The 26,536-nt window shown below is 49.4% G+C and overlaps 1 protein-coding gene across 1 annotated transcript in view; it reads left to right on the forward strand.

Moving 5' to 3' along the window:
• Ctdspl (CTD small phosphatase like) overlaps positions 1–24,379 on the forward strand; it is a 120,427-nt gene extending 96,048 nt beyond the window's left edge. Inside the window, exons 3-8 of the mRNA XM_021172382.2 lie at positions 201–233; positions 7,167–7,268; positions 10,324–10,380; positions 13,848–13,940; positions 17,651–17,836; positions 20,772–24,379. Of these exons, the coding sequence (XP_021028041.1) occupies positions 201–233; positions 7,167–7,268; positions 10,324–10,380; positions 13,848–13,940; positions 17,651–17,836; positions 20,772–20,897 (597 nt within the window). The 3' untranslated portion in view covers positions 20,898–24,379. The remainder of the gene's footprint in view (positions 1–200; positions 234–7,166; positions 7,269–10,323; positions 10,381–13,847; positions 13,941–17,650; positions 17,837–20,771) is intronic.
• The last annotated feature ends 2,157 nt before the right edge of the window (positions 24,380–26,536 follow it).

The following is a 26,536-nucleotide window of genomic DNA, read 5'->3' on the forward strand; positions in this document are numbered from 1 at the left end:
CCAGGAGGGGTCTGGAGGCAGCATGGGCCTGCACCCAGCCCTGAAGTCTGTCCCTCAGCTCACTGAAGGCCACCAGGGTGCCGGGTGGGAAGGCGATGGCTGTGTTTGTACTTTGGAGAGCTTGGAAGTTTCTTTTGAGAATGCAATCCCTTTTCTTCCAACCTGACAGTAATTTTCTTTTCTTTTCTTTTCCTCCTCAGGGTGACCAGAGGCAGGTCATTCCCGTACCAAGCGTATGTATCTTCATCCAGTTCTCTTAAAGCATGTGCCTACTCACGGGTCTGCTCGGGGGAAGGTCTTCTAATGTTCTCGCTTCTGTTGGGTTTCATTGTGTGGTATAAACAAGCATATTCTGCATTAAAAAAAAATCTAAGAAACAAAGCTCACTTGAGCTATGGAGGACTGCTGTTCTTGGGAGAACAACAGACAACAGCGGTGTCCACCCTCTTCCCCCTGGTATCCTCCCAGGAAGAACCACCCCACTTTCAGTAAACTGAGGTCCTGAACCCCACCCTGATACTGCACTGGCCCAGCTCCACTGAACAGGAAGAGCACCATTCATTACTCCAGCTTGCTTCTTCACTGTACATTTTGGCTCACTGAACTGTGCTGCCAGATCCATCCTGCCGCTTAGACACCTTGAACTTGCAGGATCCAGCCCACCCCTCAGGCGAGCCAGCCTGCAGCTCTGCCTCAACCACACCACCCCACTTATGTTTTAAAACCTTGCATTCCAAAGAGAAGTCGTACCTCTGTCCCTAAGCCTCTGCCCGTCCCGTTTGCTCTCATATCCCCCACCTCCCCGGCTCAGCCAGCAGCACCTCCATCCTCAGGTCATACGGCAAACAATTTCCCTGAGGAACTTTATAGCTGGGCACAACCCCAGATCCTCAGGGAAGGGAACAGCCTCTAAAACAGCCTGTGAATTGGCCTCTTGAAGATTCTCTGATTTGGATTATGGGACTCCGATCTGTTTGTGTATCTTTGACATGTTTTCTGGAACCTTCAGGAAATGCAGCCGCCCTACCTCAAATAGAGTGGGTCTTAGGAGTTTGGGTTGCCCAAGAAAGCTTTTGATAGCACATGTCATTTGCAAGTGGCTCAAAAGGCCACCCATTTTCTTTTCTTCAAGACCTTTGATTCTCTCTATTGGCCATGTCTAGGAGCGGTGGGCTTCGTTGGAGGAAAGTCTGCCCAGGCAGGTCAGCATGTTAGCCATGTTTGACCATGGTACCCAGCAGCTCCATAGCAGGGGGCTTCCTCTAACCTCCATAAAGGTAGTCTCATACATTTTTCTTACACGTGTGTCTGTATTAGATAGAGGGCAGCATCTATGGCCCTTCCCCAATATCCGTGTCTCCCCCCCAGGTGACCAATGGGCTGTCTGTAAAGTTAGATGCTTTACAGCATCTGTGACCCATACAGACCCTGCTGAGGACAACAGCCCTTACCCCAAAGATGCAGACCCTAAAGATGCAGAATTCCCGAGGGAGGTTCCTTATGTAATTTATCTCAGCACCGCATCAATAAACTGCAGGCGCTGTCAGACGGTGGGTCAGGTCAGGTGACCGGTGGGACTGAGTTCTTTAGGCTGAAGATACTTTGTGACTTTGTGTTGATGCTTTCCCCCACCCCCACTGGGAATTGCCTGTGCAGGTTAAAAAGCACTCTCCACTGAGCTACATCCCCAGCCCCAACTTGCATCTTTAAATGATAAGGAAGGAAAACCCTTCCTTCCACCAGGCAGTGCCACATCTGCACTGCCTGCTCAGCATACAAGGCTGAGAACAAGGGCATCTGGGCTCAGTTCAGACCTGAGATGTAGATCCCAGCACGCCTGGTAAAATCTGTACTGACTTCCCAAGGCCCCAGGTCACGTCCGTAGCATCCTGTTCTTCCTGGAGCAGAGAGGGTGCTGGGTAATATTGAAACTGGGAATGCTGTATCAGAGGGCTAGATGCCTAGCTGGGCAGGGGAGCCTCCAGACCTCCGCTAGTCTCCATAACGACTTCTCCAGAAATAAAGAGCAAGAGGAGTCTGAGGCCACAGGTGCCCGGGGCAACTGCTGGTGCGGAGTTGCTCTCTCATCTCCCCTCCCCGCCCCGCCTCTGGCCTCACCCCTGCTTCTCTCATTTACATGCTGCTCTCTTCTCATGTGCAAAAGTTTCAGACTTTGAGCTTTTATTCAACAATAATTCAAGCCAGTAGTTAAATTTTAAATGCTGAAAATATTAACACGAAAGGGGAAAAGTCCTCCCAGCAGCCCCCACGATCCTACTGTAAGCATCATAGATGCTTAAATGATGTCCCCCTCTCAGAAAGTTTCCAGAGAAACACATACATGTTCGCACACATGAGGTAGTGATGCGCCCACCATTCTGCAAGCAGCTTGCTGGATCATGAGCGCCTTGAACATCCTTCCACATACCAGCATCCGCACTTCACCTCGTTGTAGCGCATAGCACTGACGGTGTCTGCTCAGCTGCCGTTTGCGTATGTTCTCGAGCTTTTGTCGTGGGAGTATGTGTGTGTGCGTGGACCTCTACGATCCAGTCCTAACTGAAAACATGGGGCCCAACAGCATATTCCACATTGTTAGTTATCAGCTTGCCCTCCAAAACCTCCCAGAGACAGCCTCTGACACAACCCCATTCCCTTGCCGAACATAGTTCTCAAAGGCTTTTAAAACCCTTGCTCATCCAAGAGTAAAGAATGCTGTCAATTTATTGCTTTGACTGGCATTACTGATCAATGAATATGAACAGTTTCTCACTGGATGCACATCTTGCTTCTACACTGTCCACCTAGGTTTTATCTTGTCTAATCTTTTTTTTAAATGTTTGAAAAGTGTGAAAGTGCCTGTGGCCAAGGCTGATGACCTGGGTCTGATTCCCTGGGACTGACATGACAGAGAGAAAACCAACCCCACACTTGTCTTCTGTGTTCACACACACACACACACACACACACACACACACACATGCATCACATGTATCGTTTGACCTTGCTTATAAAGAAAGAAAGAAATTTTGCCACAAGGAAATTTTGATCTTTTATAGGTAAATGTATTGATCTGACTCCTGTTTCTGTGTTTAGAAAGATTTGCCCAGTCTATAGCCATGACCCAGGACCCGTGACCCATGTTCTCTTCTGATGCCTTGGTGTTCTTCATCCACTTACAAGGCTTGCCATGTTACTCCGGTGGCCACTCAGTTGCCCTGAGCCTTTACTGAGCCATCATCTTTGGCACGCCGCTGGAATGACCTCCTCAGTAGCTTTGTCCCCCAGCCTTGGGCTGGCAGGTAGAGCCTTCCTCATTGGGAGCTTCATGGGCTTTTAGTTACTGTCCGACATTGAAGGGTAAGGAAGAAATGCAGGGGCCGGGAAGTTCACATTCGTGGAGTGGTTGTGGTTTGAGACAAGCTTGGGAAGATGGTGTCCCCTTGAAAGATGCCACAGGGTCTGTGACCCAAGCCCTGTTGTCCCACACTCTGGATGAAGTCACATGTCTCACTGATATGTGCACACTGTGCGGTATAGCAGAGCCATTAAATCTCTGAAAGGGGAGGTAGGAATGGAGTTGCCAACCAGCCTGTGTTCTGTGCTGAAAACATCTAATAAAACTGGAGTATCACTCCCAAACTTTAAGCAACAAGCCATGATGCCTTCTTCCCCTGACCCCCACTTCCATTTTTCTGCCCCACCCTGCAGGTCTCATAAATTCATTTGTACACGTGACTTTGTACATTCTTATTATACTCAGTGGCCTGGGCGTGTAATCCCAACACCAGGAGGATTGAGAGTTTCAGACCAGCCAGAGCTAAATGGCCAGCAAGGTGACTCAGAGGGTAAAGGAGCTTTCCCAGAAACCCTGACAACCCAGGACCCACATAAAGATAGAAGAAGACAGCAGACTTCACAGAATTGTCCTCTGACCTGCACACATATGCCATGACACACACATGCATGGCATATAGGTACCCACATATAACCCACACGCAGTAACAACAGCAATAATGATGATAATGATAATAAGTAGCTAAAAGTTGTTTTGTGGGTTGTTTTGTTTTGTTTTTTATGACTAGCCTAATGGTACAGGCTTCTAATTCCAAAAGTTCAGGAGGCCAAGGTAGAGCGAGTTCAAGGCCAGCCTGGGCACATCAGTGAGACTTTGCCTTGTTTTAAAAGTCAAGAAAGGGTGGGTGTGGCTCAGTGATGGAGTGGAGGGTGGGTGTGGCTCAGTGATGGGAGTGGAGGGTGGGTGTGGCTCACTGATGGAGTGCTTACCCAGCATGGCTGATGCCCTAGGTTCAGCTTACAGTACTGCAGTCAACATGGAAGGCCCTTCCTGATGTAACGGGTGTTTTTCTCGACCTTAAGCTTTATGAAGCCCTCACTCAAAGATTTGCTTAACTCTTTGAGAGAATGATTCAAGACCAGCTAAGTAACGAAGCTCTGTGGTGGTCTTACAGTGTCAGTGTATTGCCAAGAGCACAGCTCTCCAGAGGCCATGGGGGCAGACTGGTGAATTTGCGCTTCTCTAGCATGGGCTCCTGGAGAAGCTGTGTGCATTTAGGAAAAGGGCAAGGGCTTAGTGGGCCCTCTCTCCTTGCACAGCTCCTCAGCCTGGCCTTGCCCTCTGCCGGAAAGTCAATAGCTCGCTTAACAGAGTCTCGCCCACCTGGTCTTCTTTTCCGTGCATCATTGGTTCAGGGACATCTGTGTTTTTAATTACTCTTAACTCACAGAATATCTGTGAAGTGTGGGGTCACGTGTGCTAAGGAGGTCGGTTTTAGTCTTGGGCTCGGAAAACCACGGAGCCGCCTTGGGCCGATCCTTGGTGGTTTCAGATCTTCGAGGGGTAGAATTGCTGGAGCCTTGTTTTCCAGGCTAGCAACTTAAAACGACTAAAGTTATAAGCATTGCTTTAGTAGTGTGCAAAGCAAAGCGAGGGCTGGGGACTGGAGGGATGCAGGCTGAACATGGCGGTCAGGGGCCTGGCAGGATGGCTAGAAAAGGAAAGGTTCTCACCTGTCCACATTCTTCATGTCGAGACTGTCACTGTCTTACATGATTGTGTGGTAAAGTCAAAACAAATGTTATCCCGGTCGCATGCATACCTGCTGCTGGGGCCCAAGGAGAGACTGCCCATCTCTTGTTTATGTTCACTTGTGGGTCTGACTCTCCCTGCACCCAACATATCTCAACCCTGCTTTTAAAATAAAATGCTTATCTACAAAATTTCTTGCAAGTTTAATGATTTTTCTTTAGTAACCCGCTGACTCGTTTTTTTTTTTAATGGTGGAAACAGCCCCCCTCAGTCCCTGAATTCCATGTCAGCCACCAGGGGACATCCCACCTCCCTTGCTGGTGCTGGGGGGGCCATGGAGGAAGAGCAAGCTTTAGTTAAAGCTGTGAGAGACGGATCCTTCTGGGCCTTTTCGTCTCCATGATTTGGAAAATGACATCAATCCAGGGAGCATCCTAGAGTTAGGGCTGCCTATGGCCTTGTGTGTCAGCTCTTCTTGCTCAGCCCCTCTGCTGGGTGATCATGGTGCCTGCCTCCTTCGCTAACCTCCCGACTGTGGTGTGTAGACACTGTTGGACTAGCTAAAGTTTAATTTTATTTTCAGTCCTGGGACTAAACCTAATGCCTCCCACATGCCAGCCTTTTAGCCTATTACCCGCCCTACTTTTTGAGACAGGGTCAAAGTTCACCAAGTGAGCCCTATACTCGGTAGCCTCGACAAGGTTTGAGCTGTTTATCATCCTACCTCAGCTTCCTGAGTTGCTGGAGTCACAGGCCTGCACCACCCAGCCCAGCTTTAAAGATGATTTTTTTATTAGCTGGCGTTCAGAGGGGGAAGTATCAGCCACTTTAAAGGAAATACTCCTGATTTCAGGCTTGCTTGTCTTGCTTGAAAAAGCCCGCTGTTCATTCTCCCGTGGCTGAGTCTAGATATTTAATTATGTTTTGTTTTGAATCAAATATTAAACAGTTTGCAGGAAAAAAATTAACTAGTTAACTTTAGGCACGGAACGTACCACAGCCAATTAAAGTACTTCACATTATCTCTGGAATGTGGCAAAGCCCAAAGAAATAAATACTCAAAACAGAGAAGGCTGGCTGAAATTACAGAGCAGTGTATTAGCTCTTTATGACCCATCACAAGACAGGAGTCAGCTGCTGTAAAGACTCTTTGGTGGACACAGCACATGGATCGGAGTCTAACTCAATATAAGAGGCACAGACGTCCCATCCATTCGGTTTCATGCCACAGCATGCCAAGTCCACCAAGCACGCCAAGTCCGCCAGCTTAAACTTTAATACTTGAAGCACAACTGGCTGGTGTGTCTACAGTTTCTCTTCTACTGATTAAGGATGCCTAACATGGGGGCTGAAGAGACGGCTCATTAAGTAGGCATTTATGTCACTCTCGAAAAGGACCCAGGTTCAGTTTCTCACACCCTCATAGTAGTTCACAACTACCACCTGTAACTGCAGTTCCAGTAGGTCTGACGCCCTCTTCTGGACTCTACAGGCACTTGCATGCACAAAGCACACATACAGACAAGCAGGTACACATAAATAAAAACACCAGTCATTGAAGGAAAAAACAAAAACAAAAACCCGCAAGTCCAACCTAGCTCCAAAGTTTCCTGAGAGGTTACAGTGAGTTTTAGGCAAAATACAACCCCAGGAAAAAGGCCCATGAAGTCTAAATAACCATTACAAGTAGATTCTGATGGAATCCATTTTAATAATAATAATAATAATAATAATAGCCACCTCATGCATGCCAAGAAGGACCCTGGGTGGTTTACTGTGGGTATAACTGATAAGGATCTACCTTACGTGGAGGTATTATCATCTCAACTAATTAAAAATAATGTGTTTGCTGTGATATTGAAAGCTCAGACTTGACGCCAGAGCACAGACCCTCACGGTAGTCACAGAAAGGCACTGTTTCAGGGGGGCAGAATTTCCACTGCAGAACCCTGTTACTGCTTTTAATAAAACCGTGTAATAAGCTTGGCCAGGCCTTTGAGTGCTTGCTTTTGTTCATACCCTCACTAATGTGGTCACTGCTGGAGCTTAGGTTGGTGTTGGGGAATCAGACTCCTACATTGAGCTTATAATATTGTTTTTTTCCCTCTTCCTTTAGCCACCAGCTAAATACCTCCTTCCAGAGGTGACGGTGCTCGACTATGGAAAGAAGTGTGTGGTCATTGATCTAGACGAAACCCTGGTGCACAGTTCGTTTAAGGTAAATTCCACAGGCAGTATCATTTGGGGGTATGTGACTTCATCACCATCCCGTGGAAAGGGTGAAAGCTTGTGACTGTTTGTTATAACCTCAGGAAGACACCCCAAGAACTCAGGGTGACGGTTAGACCTATCCTGTTACCCAGGTGAATATGGGCTGCAATAATTGATTATTAAGTCACTGGCTTGAGGAAGCTCATTGGCTGGGCTGCCAGTGTCTCTGAGATCTCACTGTTTCCTTGAGATCTGGGCTTCCCCACTCTAAGCCCTGGAGAAATGCTTTTAGGTTCAAGTGGCACAGGCAATCAGGGCACCAGGATGCGACGTTTGTTGAAGGAACTGGAGCACTGTGCATTTTGTTGGGTGGTGCACCGGGTGGGTAATGTTGAAAACTGTCTGGTAGCCCTGCTGTCCTGGGAATGATCCCAGATCAATTTTTGAACAATGTCCAACTGGAAGGACACCTTCCAGAGTTAGGCATCCGAGTGGCCTGGGCGTCCATTCTGATTACTCTCATGCTAGGTCTTCTTGTGCCCATCACAGCTGACAGAGCGCTCACCTTCACAGCCCATCCCAGTGGGTGCCGAGCTGCGGTTAAACTATGTGAAAATGAAAGTCAGAGGCTTTCTGATCTCTATCCCTGCTCCATCTCATACGGGAGGGAGCGGCAGTGGCTACATTGTTAATCCGCTGCTCCAAACAAGTAGAGTCATTTAGAAGAGGCACATGCTGGCACATGTGGATAAGTGGTGTGTTGGGGAGAAGCAGGGGGCATACGAGCTTGGTTCTCATCTTTCTGGACTATTCCCTGTCGATAAAACTGTTCTACCCTGGTCAGTCTCAATACGTTCCTCACGCCCCACTGCCTTGGGATGCCTCTTACTTCACTGAGAGATGCGACTGGCTCCACCCATGATGAGTGTCTCAGCGTGAGCCCTTGTCATTTCTGGCAGGTCATCAGGCAGAAGAATCATTAGATTTACCTTGCATCTTCTCAACGAAGGCTCAGCACGAGGCCAGGAGGCCATCTTTAAGGGCTTGGGAATGTAGATAACCTCGCAGTGAGAAAGGACCTCGTTCTAGCTGCTGAGGCTTGTAGGACCACCTCATTACCCAGCATTCCAAGGGCCTGGCTCTTCCAGGATTGTGTTCCTGGGGCCACAGTGGCCTCGAGTGCAAGCTTGGTTCTAAATGACATTGCAACATTTCCCGTCTGTGAAACAAGCAACTGGGGGCGTCAAGCCTTTCAGAGCAGGGGTCAGATTCTGTCGCAGCATAGAGAGCGCCCTCCCAAGCAGCTGCGGACAAGCTGCCCAAGATTACCAAGGGTTCCTGGCTCCAAGGCCAGGCCTTGGCAGCACTGGTGTCTCTGATCAGAGGGCATGGCCTCCCCAAGCTGCGAATAAAACTTCCTCATTTCTTCTCTGGCCTCACTACTTTTTAAATTTATCTTTTACTTTGTTTTATTTATCTATTTTTTGCATTGAGTGTGGATGTGTGGGTGACACAGCATGTGTGTAGAGGTCACACTACACGTTTAGGAGCCCGGTCTCTCCTCGCACTGCGGGTTCCAGAGATCAACGCGGGCCCTGTGCAGCACTGAGCTATGCCTCCTTGCTGAGCCATCTTGTGGGCTCGGACCAGGCTACTTTTGCAAGTGGAATGTTCCTCGTGATATTTAATGTTTTCTGAGCATTTCAGAGTCTCTTGGGGATGTGTCCACCGTGAACGCCTCTCCCATGTGACTCCCGAGTTCGTGGAGTCGGGAGAAGCACCAGCTTCAGCGTGGTATCATCACGCAGTGCGCGGGAGTTCACGACCACACTTGGAAGCTAGGAGCCATTTCTCCTCTCTTACTTCACCCCGTGCAGAGGGATTTCACAACCCAAAGCCTTTGACAACTTCTTCTTCAGTTGTTTTCTCTGGTTTTCGTAATTCTATATTCCGGTGGTAACATTATGAAATTTTGAGTTCGTCCCTCGCCTTCCCGTCCTGGAAACATTAACTTCGGGCTTAAGCAGCGCTCCCGAATCTGAGCATTTAGTAGCGGGGTTAGTCTACCACAGTGCACAGTTTTCAGTGTATATGTCAAGGGAAATGTGTGGTGCACTGAGGGGCTTAAATGGAGACCCGGTTTACAGTCTGACCAGAGGTTCTGCATGCCCTTCACCACCCGGTGGCCACCATACACCCAAGTCGCTCTTTCCCTAACGTCTGCAGGGTGACAGTTCTTTTGGGCCTCTCTGTTAAGTTTTCTAACATGTGGGATTCCATTTAGAACTGCTTATGAGCCCGTCGTTCAATGACTGTGACTGCTGAGGTAATATTTTATTTTTCAAATGTGTTTAATACTAACCAAGGGTTAGGTTAAATGCCTGTGAAGTTGTAGGTAAGCTGTCTTGTGTTTCTTAGAACAGAGCAGTTAGGCTGTCCGTCCTCCAATCCCAGAGTAGGAAAACAGGCCAGGCCACCAGGCAGGGCCTGAGGCCTGATGGAGCCGTGGGGACCCATCACACCCACCACCATAACAGTTGAGGAGCAGACGCTGAAGTCCAGAGGGGAATGTCTACCCAGGATACTCGCCTGTGGCATCTGGCTTTCCGCCTGCTGTGGCTCTGTCCTCTGAGCACCCTGTGCCAAGCTGCCCACATTCTGAGTCCAAGGACAAATTGCTTTTCCAGTGGTAGTGACAACTGGCCAGCAGGCATTCATCTCTGTCCCCTGGTGGCCATCAGTGGTCCCCCCCCATCCTGTCTGGGCTCCAGGCTGGAGTCTGAGCAGCCCCATTCTCTTGCCAGACTATGCCACCCTTTGCAGTTGAGGCAGGCAGGTGTCCAAGAGATTGGGCTAGATGCTGGAACTCCAGGACACTCAGGACAGGAAGAAATACGCCTTCCTACATGTTTATTTCAAGGACCCAAGGCCTCTGCCAGCATCCTTGTGAACTATTTCCCGCCATCGTCAAAACATTGGTCCAGGCAAGCTTCTTTCTTGCTACAATTTCCAATTTTCTCTTTCCTTTCATATGTATTAATCACAATTTCTTTTCTCTCTAGCCCATTAGTAATGCTGACTTCATTGTTCCTGTTGAAATCGACGGAACCATACACCAGGTAAGAAACCAGAGTTAGCCTGCAGTTCCGGGAAACATTTTCTTATAACCACACTCCCTGGGAACATCTTTTTTTTTTTTTTTTTTTTTTTTTTTTTTTTTGGTTTTTCGAGACAGGGTTTCTCTGTATAGCCCTGGCTGTCCTGGAGCTCACTTTGTAGACCAGGCTGGCCTCGAACTCAGAAATCCGCCTGCCTCTGCCTCCTGAGTGCTGGGATTAAAGGCGTGTGACTCCACGCCCGGCTTGGGAACATCATTTTTAAATTCTCACTTCAGTGGCCATTTTATTCTAACTTCAGGAAACAAACTTTGTATAATAAGTATAGTAAGCCAGGCATGGAGACAGAGGCAGGCGGATCTCTTGAGTCCTTGGACAGCCAGGACTACACAGAGAAACCCTGTCTCAAAAACTAAATAAAAAGTACTGCCTCGTGCATGCATTTGCTTTTTAGCGTGTTTATGAGGACCCTTTTCTGTTAATAAATATTAGGTATGATCTCTGATTTGATTTCAACTTTTAGGAGCCTCTGTGCAATCCCCTAGTCGTCCCCACCGCTGGCCCGGTTTGACATCTGGTCAACTTCATCATGCATTTGCTTTTGGCTTCTCCTAGCAACAGGAAAATGCCACCAGTCACCCACTGACGGGGCATTCTTGGGAAAAATGTCCGCTTTGATGCCAACTGCTCCCGTGTGAGCTTCTCTGCCCAGGTGGTTTTCTCCAGTGTCTTTTTTAGCAAATACTCAACCCAGAGCAAAGGGGAAGGGTGTGTTAAGACCAGCAGGTTGCTGTGCATAAATCTCTCATCGTCAGCTGGCATCAATCTTCTTCCTGTTTTTGGGTTTTTTGTTTTGGGGTTGTTTGTTTGTTTGGTTGTTTGGTTGGTGTGGGGTTTGCTTCTTTTTTTTTTTCTTCGTCATCAGCAAGCTCTTCTGGAAATGACTTCGTCTATGAATACATTAGAAACATGGTAGAAAAACTCGCCTTGGAGGTTAAGGTAGATATAGCTTTGCCACATGTTTCTTAGGAGTGATGGGACAGACTGTCTCCCCTGTCAAACTCAAGACCTTAAGGGGAGAGTATCTGGCCTCATATCCCAGGAAGGGACAGACATTTCCTGGTTCCTGGGCCACACAGGATGTCATTTCTTAACGATGCCAATAAGGCTCCTTAACTCTTGAGTGCAGTTTAGAACAATCCAGGGCTGTGAAATCAGCTGTTCTAGCCACTCCATTGCCCAGACAGAAAAACTGAGACTTAGTTAGGGAATGGGTTGCCTCAAGGTTATCTATGAGAATCATCAGGATAAGATTTCCCGACTCCTAAGCCAGGGCTCTTTCCTTAGACTTGGTTCCCCCTGTCTCCCTTGCCCCCACCTAGCTCTCTGTCCTGTCCTACAGGACATAGGACCTGGGAAGGTTTCAGGCACCTTGGTCACTTACCATTCACAAAGCACCAACTGAATTAACTCCACCCCCGCCGTGCAGTTAGGACCTCTGTGCTGGTTGTTGTGTCTAAAGTCGAAGAGTCCTTGAGGTGAGGTTCAGGAGGACTGCCCAAGAAAATAATCCTTCACACCACGTGGCCACAAGCACATCCGGAGTGCAGGACCCACCCTGGCTTCCCTTGCCCCTTCTCTTTGGCAGTAGACACCCCGGGTATCAGGGCTGGGAGCAGAAACTCCAGAGAGAATGAAGGTACAAAAGCTGGAGGACCGAGGCCCTGGCGAAGGCCGTGGCCTCGTTCAAGTAATCCAGGATAGGCTGTGCAGGTCCCAAGGGGCCTATTCTTGGTTACTTGCACGGGGACGCGGGCCTGGACGCCGGCATCCGGGCCCAGGACCCTCCTTTCTGCTAAAGGCGGCAACAACAGAGTTTCCCCCGTCCATCTCCAACCCTTTGCCTGTAGCCAAGCTTGCTGGCCAAGCAGTCCTCCGGACCGGAGGCCACACCCAGTCACTGGCACCAGCAACAAGGAGTGTTATAAGCAAAGCAGGCCCTGCAGCTGCTACAGCCACACAGCTCTGCCCTCAGCCTAGCCCAACACCCCAGCTCAGCAGGATCCTGGTGGCACCCAGAATAGACCACCTGTATTCCTCTGGCCCCTCTCTCCACCCTCAGCTGCAGAGCCAGACCCCCAACCCACTCCTTCAGCTAGCCAGCCTCTTTCTCTCCAGGTCTTTGCCCACGGAAGTACCTTTTCCTGGCATGCTGCAAAGCAGTGTTTCCATCTGGGAAGTCCTGAAGTGTGTTTTCCTTGCATGGGGTGCAGTCTTGTGTCTCCTCTCCCTTTCCGCAGCCCCCTCCCCTGCTCTGTCTGCCCTTAGAGGCCCTGTGGCTTACTGCCACCTTTAGCTCTTTACCTTAACTGCTTCCTCCCTGAGCAGCCTCCAGGGCTTCTCTCACTGCCTATGGTTGGCTGTGGACACAGGCTTTGGCCCAACACAAACCCAAGTGTTGTGACGCTTCCGATCCTCACGTTCATACTTTGCTCAGGTTGGAGGCTCAGCTCTCTCTCTCTCTCTCTCAGCGTGTGAGCTCCTCTTTATTCAAGGTCAAGGCCAGATGTTGCTTTCTGAGACGCCCTCTGGAAGGGAGAATTATCTTGAATGAATACCCCACTGTGAGATTTCTTGTGTTCACTAATTTCTATCAGTGTGTGCTCAAGACTGAGTGAGCTGAGCCGGCAAGGCCCACCACACGAGTCTCCAGAGGATTGGGGGCTCCAATTCAGCCTTGTAGCTAAACTGAGCACAGCACTGAGGCCTGGTAATTATGTTTTATTTTAAAGATGTAGCTAACTTCTAGTGGAATTTACTCAAATTTTAATTGGTCCCTCCCTCCCTCTGCCCACTGCCTCTCCCTGGCTTTGCCTTCTCTCTTTCAGTTCCTACACATTCCTTTAGCCTCCAGAGACCACAGCCTGGGTGTTAGGTGAAGCCAGCTGCTTCTCAGGCCTGTCTGGTCTGATCAGGATACACAGAGCCCAACTGTGGGAAGCAGCCTCTTACCCATGTGAAGTGCTTTCTGTACCCCTACACAAGCAGGGTGACCTCCATGGTGTCCACTAGAAAGTTTTCAAGTGCATTAACCCCAGAGGGCAGGGATGTTCAGAGTTGGAGACCGCAGCTAGTCTTAGACTTCCAGAAGGACAGCACCTAGGCTGTGGCCTGTGGCTACATAGGGGCTGACTCAGCAAGTGCCAAGGATAGCCTGTGGATTCATGAGCAACTGCGACTGGACATGGCACAGCTGTGCTCTGCTTACTGGCTCCGAAGATCCTCAAGAACCTTGACGACGTGGTCGGCTTCCCTTTCTCTCTACAAGGGTTGAGACGCAGAACCTAGTGCGAGCTTCAGTAAATCGTACATAGGCCTGGCAACAGGAGAAGGGCCCCTTGGCAGTTCTTCCAAGGCCCACACTGTCTCTGGATGCTATGACTGACAGCTCTTGTCTCCTCCCACCGCAGGTGTATGTGCTGAAGCGACCTCACGTGGACGAGTTCCTCCAGAGGATGGGGCAGCTCTTTGAGTGTGTGCTCTTTACTGCCAGCTTGGCCAAGGTGCGTCCTTCATCCTGCATCCTGTGTCCTGCATCCTGCATCCTGCTCCCAGCCGTCATCCCAACCTCTCCACCCTCCACCACCCCCCCAAGCTGCCAAGAGCCCTTTGTTAAGGTGGAGGAAGCTATTTTTACGGTGACAGGTTCCCACCCCAGATGCGATAGATGCAGGCCATGTGCACACTGCTAGGCTGAGAGGTTTCTGGTTACCATGGTGACTGGGAGCATTTGGAACAAATGCTCCATGAAGTTGCTTTATGCAGCCACCTGAAACCAGTTATCCACAGACAAAACCACAAGACCCGTCCATTGTGACTGTGGACGGATGCAGGTGTGGGGGAGTCTCCCTCACGCATTGAAGAGCAGCCAGATTTTAGAGTCCCTGTGTCCCTGTGTTTGATGGCCACAGGTTTCAGGGAGGAACAAGTTAAGAGGCAGGTGTCAAGTGTCACTGGCAGGCACAGAATGTTGGGAGTTCTGATAGCCTTGGGAGCTGAATGGTTTCTGGTAAATTCCTTTACTTCTGGCACGTTGGTTTCTTCTTGTCTAATTGGGGATAATTCCATCTGCCTGTTAGAGTTCATTAAATGAAATGGCCCATGTGAACGGCTCAGCACAGCCCCAGACTCCCATCAAGCAGACGTTCATTGAGCCCTCACTGTTCTCTGGGCACTGCCATGGACACTGTTGCAGGGTAAACACTCCTGATGCTCAGTATTTACCATCATAAGTACCAATAGCATCCAGACAGGCTTCGCAGGTGAGTTGAAAGCAGGCGGAGTAGACCCTAGCTCACCCTCCCAGATCCTTTCTGTGCCTACCGTGACTCTCACAGAGTCAGTCAATCCACTTAGCAGAGGCACCTGAGTCTTCATGGGTACCTCGAAAACTCTGAGTAGCCCCAGAGATGAGTTCTGTGGTGTGCAGAACTCCGGGAGCCATTAGCAGCTCCCTCCCCCATGGCTTGCCTGGGATAGCACCCATCCTCATCTGCCTGTTGGATCTTCGACTCCAGGTCTTCAGCCCCACTCTGCTGGCTGGGGCATTCCTGGCTGGGTCTATACTCAATGCTGACCAAGGCAAGAGCCACACATTCTGCTCCACCAGCGTCATCAGCCGGCCTCAATGGGAGCTGCTAACAAGTGATCCCGAGCCTGGGTTTTGATCTCATGTACACAAAGCAGAACACGGCCATAAGGAAAACATAGTTGTCCCCAGTGGTGTCAAGACTAATTGTGCGAGCAGCTTCAGTGGTGCTCGTGACGCCGCTCCGGGATGCTGAGGAACCTGAAGTAATAAGCAGCCAAATAGCGAGCGAGCAGGAAGATTGCACCCGAGCGTCGGACTGAGGCTTGGGGTTTTTTTTTGTTTGTTTGTTTTTGTTTTTGTTTTTTGTTTGTTTTTTTTTTCCTTAGCAAGATTGAAAACTCTTCCTTGGCAGGGTCCCCAGTGTTCCCTTAAACATCCTTGTCTGGGCCACTCTTCCTGGGCTGTTCCCACCTGCCCCACCATCTGTTTCTCTAGCCCTACTTCAGAGTTATTCTTGCCTGCAGAGCCAAACCCAGTTCCCAGCGCGGCCTCAGCCTTCCAGCCCCGATGGTCAGGTTGGACTGGTGGTCGGAGTTCCAGCTCTGGCTAATGAGTTTACCTCAGCACTCAGCCAGCAGCTTTGTATACTGCCTCCCCGCCTCCTGCTTGGGCCTGCAGGGACAGTGCTCCGACTCTCAGACTGCCATGGTCTGCTGGTTTGGTTCATTTGCCCCTCTTGCTTAGTAGGGCACCAAGGAGAAAGGATGAACCCCCGTGTCCCGTGTGTGTAGTCTTCATCCTGGTCTTGCAAGCGGGAGCCCCTAGACACTAACCTAAAAGATGATCACCAGGACTGGAGAGATGGCCCAGCACTGGCCACCTTTGCAGAGGATCCAGGTTCAATCCCCAGCACACACATGGCAGCTCACAACTATCTGTAACTCCAGTTCCAGGCATTGGATCCAATGCCCTCGCCTGGCCTCTGTAGACACTGTATGCACACATGGCGCCCACACATACATACATGCAAGCAAAGTACACATGCACATAGTTTTTTTTTTTTAATCGATCTTTTAAAAGTTTAAAAACCGAAGGCTGATTGCCACACTGACGGTCGCAGAGGAGAAAAGGAACCCCCTTTCCATCCGAGTCAACCCTTTGTAGACGGCTCACATGCCCCTTCGCCCATCACTCAGAGAGTGCTCTAAGCTGTTTGCTCAGCAAGAGATGCAGCTGCTCCCATTGGGATTCCTTAGAGCCGGAAGGACTTTCCCAGGACCCAGCCACAGTGCATTCTACTGTGGCCTTGGTGACTCAGCCTCCTGTCCACTCCCTCCCTGAAGGGGTTGCCAGCCCTGGGGCTTCCTGGCTGTGTGCCTCGCTCTGACCTCGCTGCTGAGTTCAAGCCTCAAGTGAAGCCTGCAGGAGGAAGTGGGGATGGGATGAGATGTGCTGTATGCCTCCGTGTGTTTACTCCTAAGACAGTGGGCAAACCGTGGGAGTTCTAAGTAGGCCTGGGGTAGGATGTCCTATGTCCTCCAGTGGTTACGCTGACAGCTGTGAGGTAAATGGGCAAGGAGAGGAGGCCCAGCAGGAAACAGGAGCCTCCCAAGTCAGGAGGCCTGGTCCTGGAAGATGCATTAGAACTTGAGAAATAAAGGTGGGAGTCGATATTTTTGGAGAGGAAACTGATAAGAACTTCCTGGTGGATTCTACGGGAGAGAACTGTAAGAACGCAGTGCATTCTGACACGGACAGAGAGGGATTACCACAATCCTAAAACGCTTCCAGTTATTTCAGGGCCTTTTTAAAAAGTGGTCCAAGAGGCGAACGAGATGATGAAGTGGCTCAAGGTATCTGCCACACAAGCCTGGCCGTCTGGGGTCAATCCCTGGAACCTGCCTAAAGGTGGGAGGGAAAAGCAGTTCCCTGAAGTTGCCCTCTGACCGGGGTGCACCTCATGGTGCATCCGTGAGCATGTACGTACGTAACAATGGTAATTTTTAAGTGAAAGAGGAGTGTGTCTGAGAAGAAGGTATAGTTGGTATAAATATTGCTAAGCATCAGCAGGGAAGCAGAAAGCCAGTGTGCCCCTGTCGTCCAGCACTGGGGCAGCAGAGATAGCGGGACCCTGGGGCTTGCTGGACAGCCAATTTAGCTGAATCATGAGCTGTGGATGTAAGGAGAGACCCTGCCTCAAAAAATAAGGCTGAGACAAATAGAGAAAGACATCTGATGCTGGCCTCTGACCTCCCCACGCATGCACACACACACACACACACACACACGTCTGTGCACGCACATACACAGGCATGCATCAAAACAAGGAGGAATGCTAGGCCATTTCTTGCAAGGCTCTTCAGCTTGTAACTCTGTCTGCTTTTCTGAATGCTCAGAAGAGCATGCTTCCCTCCTTCTCCCCCACCGCCGCCTCCATTCAGCCTCCCTTAACTTCTTTTCTCTAGCCTCTTCTGGGCAGCTGCCAAAATTTACAGCTTGCCAGACCTGGGTTTTTTTTTTTTCTTTCCAAATCTAATAAAATGCACCAAAACAAAACGTCTGAGCCTGATGCGGTGACTCACCACAGCCCGTAATCTCAACACACAGGAGACTGTGGCACAGGAGGTCCCAGTCTCAGGCCCCGCCAGGTGCCTCGCCTTCACCAAGACTCTGTCTTTCTAGTATGCAGACCCTGTTGCCGACCTCCTGGACCGCTGGGGTGTGTTCCGGGCCCGACTCTTCAGAGAATCCTGTGTGTTCCACCGTGGGAACTATGTGAAGGACCTGAGTCGCCTGGGACGGGAGCTGAGCAAAGTGATCATCGTGGACAATTCTCCTGCCTCCTACATCTTCCATCCTGAGAATGCAGTAAGTCATCCCAGGGAGGAGCTAGAGGCTCTGTCTGAGCTGCAGCCTAAATGCCAGTTCTGAAACGTGGGCTCGGGCGCACTCTGGGCTTGGCTTTTTTTTTTTTTTTTTTTTTTTTTTTTTGCCAGATCTTGATTCAGCCACTTAGTGACAACATGACTATTTAACCTCCCTCTTCAACCACAATTAAGATGACAGGGACACTGCTCTCTCCTGAGAGTGTTGGAGGACTCAGTGCTTAGACCCATGCTCAGACCTGGCAAGTGTTCAGCACAATGCCTCCCCAGAGTGGGCACTGCCAGTCAGTCCTCAATGTCACAGAGCTGCCCAGATCCATATGACCTCTCAGACTCAAGGGTAACCCCTCAACAGAAGTGTATCTTCCACAAGAATGAATAAAGTGATTCAGAAATGGCTTGCCATCGGACCATCAGCTCTGCCACCTCAGAAAGATGCCATAGAAGCCCAGTCAGAAAGGCACCCGACATACAGCTCCCTGGAGCATAGCCACCCTTGGTGCCTGCTCACCAGGATGGCGTGGCTCTTAGATCAGGGGTTGGTGCCCTCTGCTTCGTACTGGGCTCTTCCAGGAAGAGATCAGCCAGGGTCACCACACCAAGCCAGATCATGCCCTGAAACACACATGCTTCTTGAGCTCACTCAAGCCTGCAATGAAAACACCATCTTTTTCTTCTTCTTCTTTGTTTGTTTGTTTGTTTGTTTGTTTGTTTGTTTGTTTTTTGAGACAAGGTTTCTCTGTATAGCCCTGGCTGTCTGGAACTCACTTTGTAGACCAGGTTGGCCTCGAACTCAGAAATCTGCCTGCCTCTGCCTTCCAATTGCAGGGATTAAAGTGTGCACCACCACACCCGGCTGTGAAAACACCATCTTCTAAAGCCCAGAATTCTGTAGCTCCCCTTATAGTAAGGGGAGAAAAACTATATTCAGTTGAATGGTAATTATAAAATCAGACTGCCTTACAGCTAACTATGTCTACATTGCCAGGTGTGGTGGTACACGCCTCTAATCCCAGCACTCGAGGCAGAGGAGTTCTCTGAGTTCAAGGCCAGTCTGGGCTACATAGTGAGACCCTTTAAATAAGTAATGTCAGGTTCATGTCATCAAGTCAATCAAATGCCACGTTCTGCACCTGGCTCTTGTCTCTGATAGATAAGGAATAAGTGCCCTACAGACTCTGCAGCCTTCCCACACACCACATAGCCGTTTCTGGTCTTATCTGCTGAACAGACACACTGTGCATCTTGTCCCTGTAAGTCAGGATCTAAAGGTTCATGCATTGCTTCAATTAGCATATCTGTTTTTCTTTGATATGAACCTTTCTTCTTCTCCATCGTTTATTTGTTGAAAGTTTACTAATTGTCTTAGGGGAATTTTCTACATTCTGCTTTTGCCTAGTTGTTAGGATTTAGTAATGAGTGTTTTTCTAGCCCCTTTACCTCCTGCAGGCAAGCAGCTAGACTTCCTATCTACTATTTGATTAAATTCAGGCTTCTGTTTAAATTTTTTTCCTTTTTATGGCTTTATTTTTTACTTATTTATTTAATGTATATTGTATATCTATGTAATGAGTACACTGTAGCTGTCTTCAGACATACCAGGAGAGGGCATCAGATCCCATTACAGATGGTTGTGAGCCACCATGTTGCTGGGAGTTGAACTCAGAACCTCTGGAAGAGCAGTCAGTGCTCTTAACCGCTAAGCCATTTCTGCAGCCCTTATGGTTTTATTTTTAATTACCTATTTGTGTTTATGAGAGAGACTCTGCACATGGGCGCAGTACCTGTGGAGGCCAGAAGAAAGTGTCAGAGCCCCTGGAGCTGGCGTCACAGGTGGCTGTGGCTGCCTGGCGTGGGTGCTGGGAACTGAACTCAGGCCCTCTGCAAGAGCATTACATGTGCTCTTAGACACCAAACCACTTCTCTGGCTCCTCTTTTTAATTTTTAAAAACTTTATTTCATTTTTACTTACATGTGTGCCCGCATGCTTGCTCATGCACACATGCAGTACCCAGAGAGGCCAGAAAAGTGCAATAGATCCCCGGAGCTGGAGTTAGAGGGAATCAAAGGTCACTTCATGTAGGTACTGGGAACTGAACTCAGGTCCTTTGGGAGAGCAACATGTCTTAATGTCTGAGCCATCTCTCTGGCCCCTTCTTTTTTCTTTTCTAACGACAATATGTCATAGGCAAGACCATTGATGTTCAGTTGTTAGAGAAGTTACCAAGTAAGGCCCAGGGTTCAATCCCGAGACTGGAAATAGAGAGGTAAATAAATTATTTTGTATTTCCTCTCATTTTTTTCTTTTCTTCTTTTGGTTTTTCAAGACAGAGTTTCTCTGTGTAGCCCTAGCTGTCCTGGAACTCACTCTGTAGACCAGGCTGGCCTCGAACTCAGAAATCCACCTGCCTCTGCCTCCCAAGTGCTGGGATTAAAGGTGGGCACCACTACCACCCGGCCTCTCATTTCTTTTTTAATCTCTTCTCTGACCTCTTAGCTCCTCTCCACTACTGCCCCTCCCTCCTCTACCTAAAGCTAATGGGAAACCTTGGCATCTCCATGTTTACCTTGTTACTGCTAAGCCTGGGCAGGAAGTCTCTCCTTCTCTCTACACAGAGCTCAGAGCAGTAGCCTTAAGTAGAGGCCTGGTGTACCTGGAGGGCGCTGTGGTTGGTGGTTGGCAGGCAACCTCCGAGAGGCATCTGGGGCTCTGATGGGCAGTGGGCCAATTCAGTGCAGTAAAAAGAGCTTTGGAAACAAGCAGGGAGGGAGTGGCCATCTCTGCTGCAGCAAGAAAGCTAAAGGGGGCAAACACGCACACTTGCGACCCTCTGGAGACCCTCTGCCTCACAGTCAGTCTGCTCTGGCATTAACTCGAAGGTGACCGTACTGCTGCGTCCTCACGCTGTGTCTTGCAGGTACCCGTGCAGTCCTGGTTCGACGACATGACAGACACGGAGCTGTTGGACCTCATCCCGTTCTTCGAGGGCCTGAGCAGGGAAGACGATGTCTACAGCATGCTGCACAGACTCTGTAGCAGGTAGCCCTGGCCTTGGCCCATCTGTGCCTGTGCACTCTGGAACCTTGGCTCAGGGGACCCGCCCGGCCTCGGCTCACTAAGTGCAGCCCGGGAAGACTCCGTGCTCCGGGCCACAGGGTGAATGTCACCATGCCTACCTGGTTTGTTTTGTTTTGTTTTTTTAAAGAACAGAAACAACTATTTTAAAGGAAAAAAAAACTCTTTTAATAGATTTCATAAACGGACTGCATTTTACGAGATTCGATTTTCTTAAAAACATACCAAAAAGAAAAAACAAAAAAAGAAGAAGAAGAAGAAGAAGAAGAAGAAGAAGAAAAGCAAAAATTTTGATATCTCCCAACTTCCTTTCAACTGACCTCCCCTTCCAAGCAGACAAACCTGTCCTCTTGGTCACGGTTTGGAGCAGCTGACCCAACTCAGAATCTCTTTCCTACAGGATGAAGTGCCTTTTTGAATGTTATTTTAAGCTGAAAGTTAATTTTTTTGTATACAGCCTATTTCCAAACATCTTTTAGTCTTTTACGGTCTTAGATACTTACTCTAAGAAGACGAACAGGACAATTTTATAGACCCCGGTAGCCTGTGTGTGGTGGGGTAAGGATGTGGTCAGGGAGAGCCCGCCTCCCGACATGAGTGACTGTGACTGTCAACCGTGGCATGCATGGGATCTCGCTCCCCCTGACAGGACTTTTCTCCTGACTGTCCTTGTGTCGTTTCTGACCAGGCTGGAATGTACCTGCCAATGGCCCAATGCTTTATGACACAGCCAGTTCCTTTTACCATGGTTTCTGAGGTTGTTAAAAATGTGTCTTGAGGTTGCATTTTTTCCCTTGGGAAGTGACATTGTATCGTCACATGTGCTTTCCCATGAATCCACGTGTCTGTCCCTTGTTGTTCTGTTGTCATTGGTTTGAGGAGAGCAGTTAGAGAAAGCCCTGAAGCCCTTGGATCTATCAAGTCCTTCCTTTCAGAAGCTGGGTGCACATGGAGCTCGCTGATCGGACTCCGCTGCTACTGCGCTCCTGACACCAAATGGAACTGACCAGCGGCTGTCACACTGTTCCTTAGCCACTGTGCCTATGCTTAGAAGACGCTCACCGCTCAGCTGCAGACTCAGACAGGGTCACAGACAGGTGTTCCACCCCATCAAGCACGGCACCCTTCTTTGGCCCCCAGCCACCACCAAGAATGCCGAAGGGCACAAAAGTTTGGGGACAAAAACAAAACTGAAGGGCCAAAGCACCGCTCAGGTGTGGCATGGCATTCACTTTACACTGCAGTCAACATCAGAGCCTAAGCTGGAACGCGCCGGTCTCGCCTGAGAACCTGTGGCCTCAACCAGCCGCCACGCTGGTGCGGCTCAAGTCACCTCTCAGCCTCTTTGGAAGCACAGCCTCTTCGAGCCAAGGGTTGGAGAAGCCTGCCTTGATGGGAGACTCATCTCTCCAAACCAGGGAGAAGGGCTTCTCCCTGGAGCCTGGGGGTCTCTTCCCACCCGTTCCCAGTTTGGTGTTTAATCTGTGTTACATTGATCCTCTGAAGAACGAACAGAGCCCTTTTGTGTTGGCACCAATGCCTTAGTCCTCTGTGGGTTGGGCCTCAGCCAGAATTCTGCTGGGAGTTGCTGGCGTTGACAAGATTTAAAGTCAGGGGTCAAACTTTAAAAAAAAAAAAATGTTATTTTTCTTTCATTCACAAAATAATGAAGCCAGCTACTAGGCCTGTCTTCCCACAGTGCTTGGTCTGGGGAACCACTGTGCAATCAGAACAGAGATACGTCAGTGTCGTTCAGATCACCTGACTGAGTGTTCCGAACCCAGCAAGTCCCGTGCCAATTAAAATCGAGACTGCCCCTTTGCTAAGTAATCATTTCCACAGGTAACGACAGTTACGTGGCAGATCCGCACACGCCATCAACCCTCATGGAAAACCAGTCATTAACCGATCCCGCTGCCTTAAGTGTCTTGGGTGTTTCAGAGTCTGCCGTGTATTGACTTCCACACAGAACAAGGCCCGGATGGAACCTCAGATCTTTGCCTGTGCCTCTTTGTGTCGGTGTCACGGGGCCTTATTTGAAAAGGGGGGCAGAATAGACTGAGATTCCAGAATATTTCAGGGGAAGCGAGCGTAGAAATATTGCTCTGCTTCAGACAGGTTCGAGGCCAAGCCTTGGCCTTACAGCCCCAGGGCTGTGTGTGCCCATGCCCTCCGGGCAGAGCTTCCAGGTGGGAGCCCCGTCCTTGCCACCACAAACGTGGAATGTCTTGGGTGGGTGACAGAGCTTCTGAGGGTTCTGAAATCTGCACCTTATCTGACCAACCTCCAATAATGCCAATTTTTATTTCCTTTTTTTTAAAAAACAAATCTGCTTTATGTACATAATTGAAAAAAATCTATATTTTTAATCAGTTACGTGTAAATGAAGCAATAGAACTCTAACAAGGCCAAGAAAGGAGACGAATGTTCGAGGTTTATTTTCTTAAGGTAAATACGGGTATTGCTTTTAATTGTAAGTTTATTAAAATGTGGGCTTGAGAAAGTATCAGCCATTTCTCTGTGCCATATCCTTCCCACGTTACCAAAACACTCCATCTCTTTAGCCAAAAGAAACCCCTGGCCTCTCAATTCCCGTGGTCCTCTCAGCTCCGGGTTAGGACCCCTCTCTTAGACAAGTGCTTTCGATGCGAGCGTCTAGGACAGGGTGGCTTGGGTTGGTGGACTCCAGCCTACACCTTTTGCTTGACCTCAAGTGGGGGCTTCCTGACCCCTGACCCCTGACCCCTGAGGATGTTAATGTTCTTGTCTTCCATTTGTTCTGGAATCCTCCATGTCGGTCTGTGGTCCCCTGCACTAGCTGTTTGTAAACAATACATTTGTATCTTAACCACACCACCTGTCACCAATGGCAGTGGGTGGAGATCCCTCTGACACGGTGCGACATTGTGAGGTGACTTTGGGGACATGAGGACGTCCACATGACACTAAATCATCCCGGTCACAGCATGTGAAGTTGGGGGTACGGAGATGAATCCTAAAAGTGTGTAGAGCCTGGCAGCATTTTACAACCCTGTATTTCAAAGATGGCTTTCTAATAAAATCCAGAAACACACAGCCCTATTGGTCAAACACTCGTGACGTTTGTGCCTCTGCTTCTCATGGTGCTGTGCTGGACAGCTGGCATGCCAGGGTTTGAGAAGAGCGGGTGGCCTACCGTGCTCGAGGTTCCCTGTGCAAACTTGCTGGCTGCCTCTGTTCCTATTTTACTGTAAATCTGACCATGTCTATCCCTGGAGTCGCCCTGAGGAAAGGTCCCCCCAGGGGTGGTGATGTTGGTGTCTGGGGAGTTACAATTTTCTGCTGGATGTTTGAATGTGCTGTCCCAGTGCCACTTGGGAAATACCACATGTTGGGATGTGCACGATGCTCGGGGCAAGTATTGTCAATCAGTGATTTCCCTCCTGCCAAAAATAAACTCGTCAAACTGCACTGTCTCGTGGTTGACCTGCATCTCCGGAGGCTTGGCCTCTCCTCCCTGTCTTTTTCCCCACTGCATACCTTCCTGCTGACACCTTGGGCCCTGATGGTCTCCACTTTTACAGAGTAGGGTGAGCAGAGCCAAGGGACCCCGTGCCAGAGTCCTTGGCTCCCGAGAAAGCTAGAAAACCACCCAACCCAAATGGATGGTAACTTGCAAAGTGGCCACTGCTCGACCCTTTGGTCTTCTTTCCCCAGGCCAGTGTTGTGGCTCCATCCATCCTTAAGGACTCCAGCCCTACCAGCAGACTACCATGTGGACTTGTCCTGGGACCAGCCCTCTTAGGATACTAATTTTATTTCCAGCCTCATCAACCCAGGCCACACTACATATATATATCATCCTCAGAGATAAACTCTAACATTCCATGACTAGTCTGTGGTGTGTCCTGGATACCTGCCCTTCATAGCAGAGCTGCTGCCCACACAGAAAAGCATCACTTTGACCTAACCTGGTTCTGACTGTCCCCACCCCATTCTGTCTTTGCTTCCCTTGGCTCCCCAGTCCTTTCCTGTCTCTCCTCTGCCCTCAGCCCAACTTTGTGATACTTTGCACCTCTGTAAACACACAGACTGCGGCAGCCCTGGGGTGCAGATGCCTAGTGATGGCGTGGGCAGGTGAGGAGAGTCACGGAGAAGATACATAACTGGGACTTGGGCTCACTGAGATGCCCTCTGTTTGTGGTGTCTGTAGGAAGGGGGGGGGTGAATAGTAGTGAGCTAGCTGGCATGAGCATACGAACATGAAGTGCCTGTGGGTGTTGGTGGGGTCCCTGGAGTATCCAGACATGCTTGCACATTGCTCCCTTGCTGGAGATAGGTATAAGTCAACAAGAGGCTCAAAGCCCAGAACCTCTAACTAAGGGTGCACCAGGCTAACCCTCAGAACGGGCTGGGTGCTCAGGCTGTGAAGCAAGCTTGCAGCCCCTCCCCAAACCTTTCCAACCAAACCCCCAGTGGCTACACTGAGAATTCCTGAGGGAGAGTATATCCCTCAGCACAACCCTCCCCCACCACCACCACCCTACACACCGCCTGAGGACTCATTTTCATTTAATTTTGTTTTTGTTTTTTTTAAGATTTAGTTTATGTATATGAGGTACACTGTAGCTGTACTGATGGTTGTGAGCCATTATGTGGTTGCCGGGAATTTGAATTCAGGACCTCTGCTTGCTCTGGTCGGCCCTGCTCACTCCGGTCTAAAGATTTATTTATTATTTTATAATAATATAAAATATTTATTTATTATGTCTAATATAAAGATTTATTTATTATGTCTAAGTACACTGTAGCTGTCTTCAGATGCACACCAGAAGAGGGCATCAAATCTCATTACAGATGGTTGTGAGCCACCATGTGGCTGCTGGGATTTGAACTCAGGACCTTCGGAAGAGCAGTCAGTGCTCTTAACAGCTGAGCCATCTCTCCAGCCCCTTGATTTTGTTTTTTGTGACAGGATTTCTCTGTGTAGATGTGACTGGTCTCGAACTCACAGATATCCGCCTGCCTCTGCCTTCCAAGTGCTGGGAATTAAAAGCCTTGTTACACCCGGAGGCCTTCAAAGGTACCAAACCTTGATGTGTAACAACTCGGGGGATGAGAGCACTTGCTGAATCGGGAGGCCCTGAGTTTGAATCCCCAGCGCCCACATAGGATACAAGCTTCGAAAGCAAGCATGAGAACTTGAGTTTGATCCCTAGAATGCACATCAGGTGTGGTGACACACCCTCACAGTCTCAGACCTAGGGCAGCAGAGCCCGGTGCGTTCCTGGGGCTTGCTGGCCTTTCATCCTAGCCTATCTAGTTGGTAAGCTCTAGACCAAGAAAGACCTTGTCCAAAGGATGTGGGCAGCATTCTGAGGATGGCTCTCCAGCCTCCAACATGTGACTGTATACGTGTACCCACACACCACACATGTACCCACATGCGAATGTACACATGCACAGACAGAAAAAGGTAGGCTCCTCAAGGCCACCCTGCCTGGCTGCTTCAACTCAGACCTCTCAGGATGGAAGCCTTCCTTCCAACACTCCAGACGACTCAATGTGCAGCCAGGGCTGGGAGCTGCTGACTAGATAACAAAGGACCAGAACTGCTTTGGGCCTGGT

The sequence above is a fragment of the Mus caroli genome, unplaced genomic scaffold, assembly GCF_978045245.1.
Source record: "Mus caroli unplaced genomic scaffold, Mus_caroli_1 scaffold_11, whole genome shotgun sequence".
Classification (NCBI taxonomy): domain Eukaryota; kingdom Metazoa; phylum Chordata; class Mammalia; order Rodentia; family Muridae; genus Mus; species Mus caroli.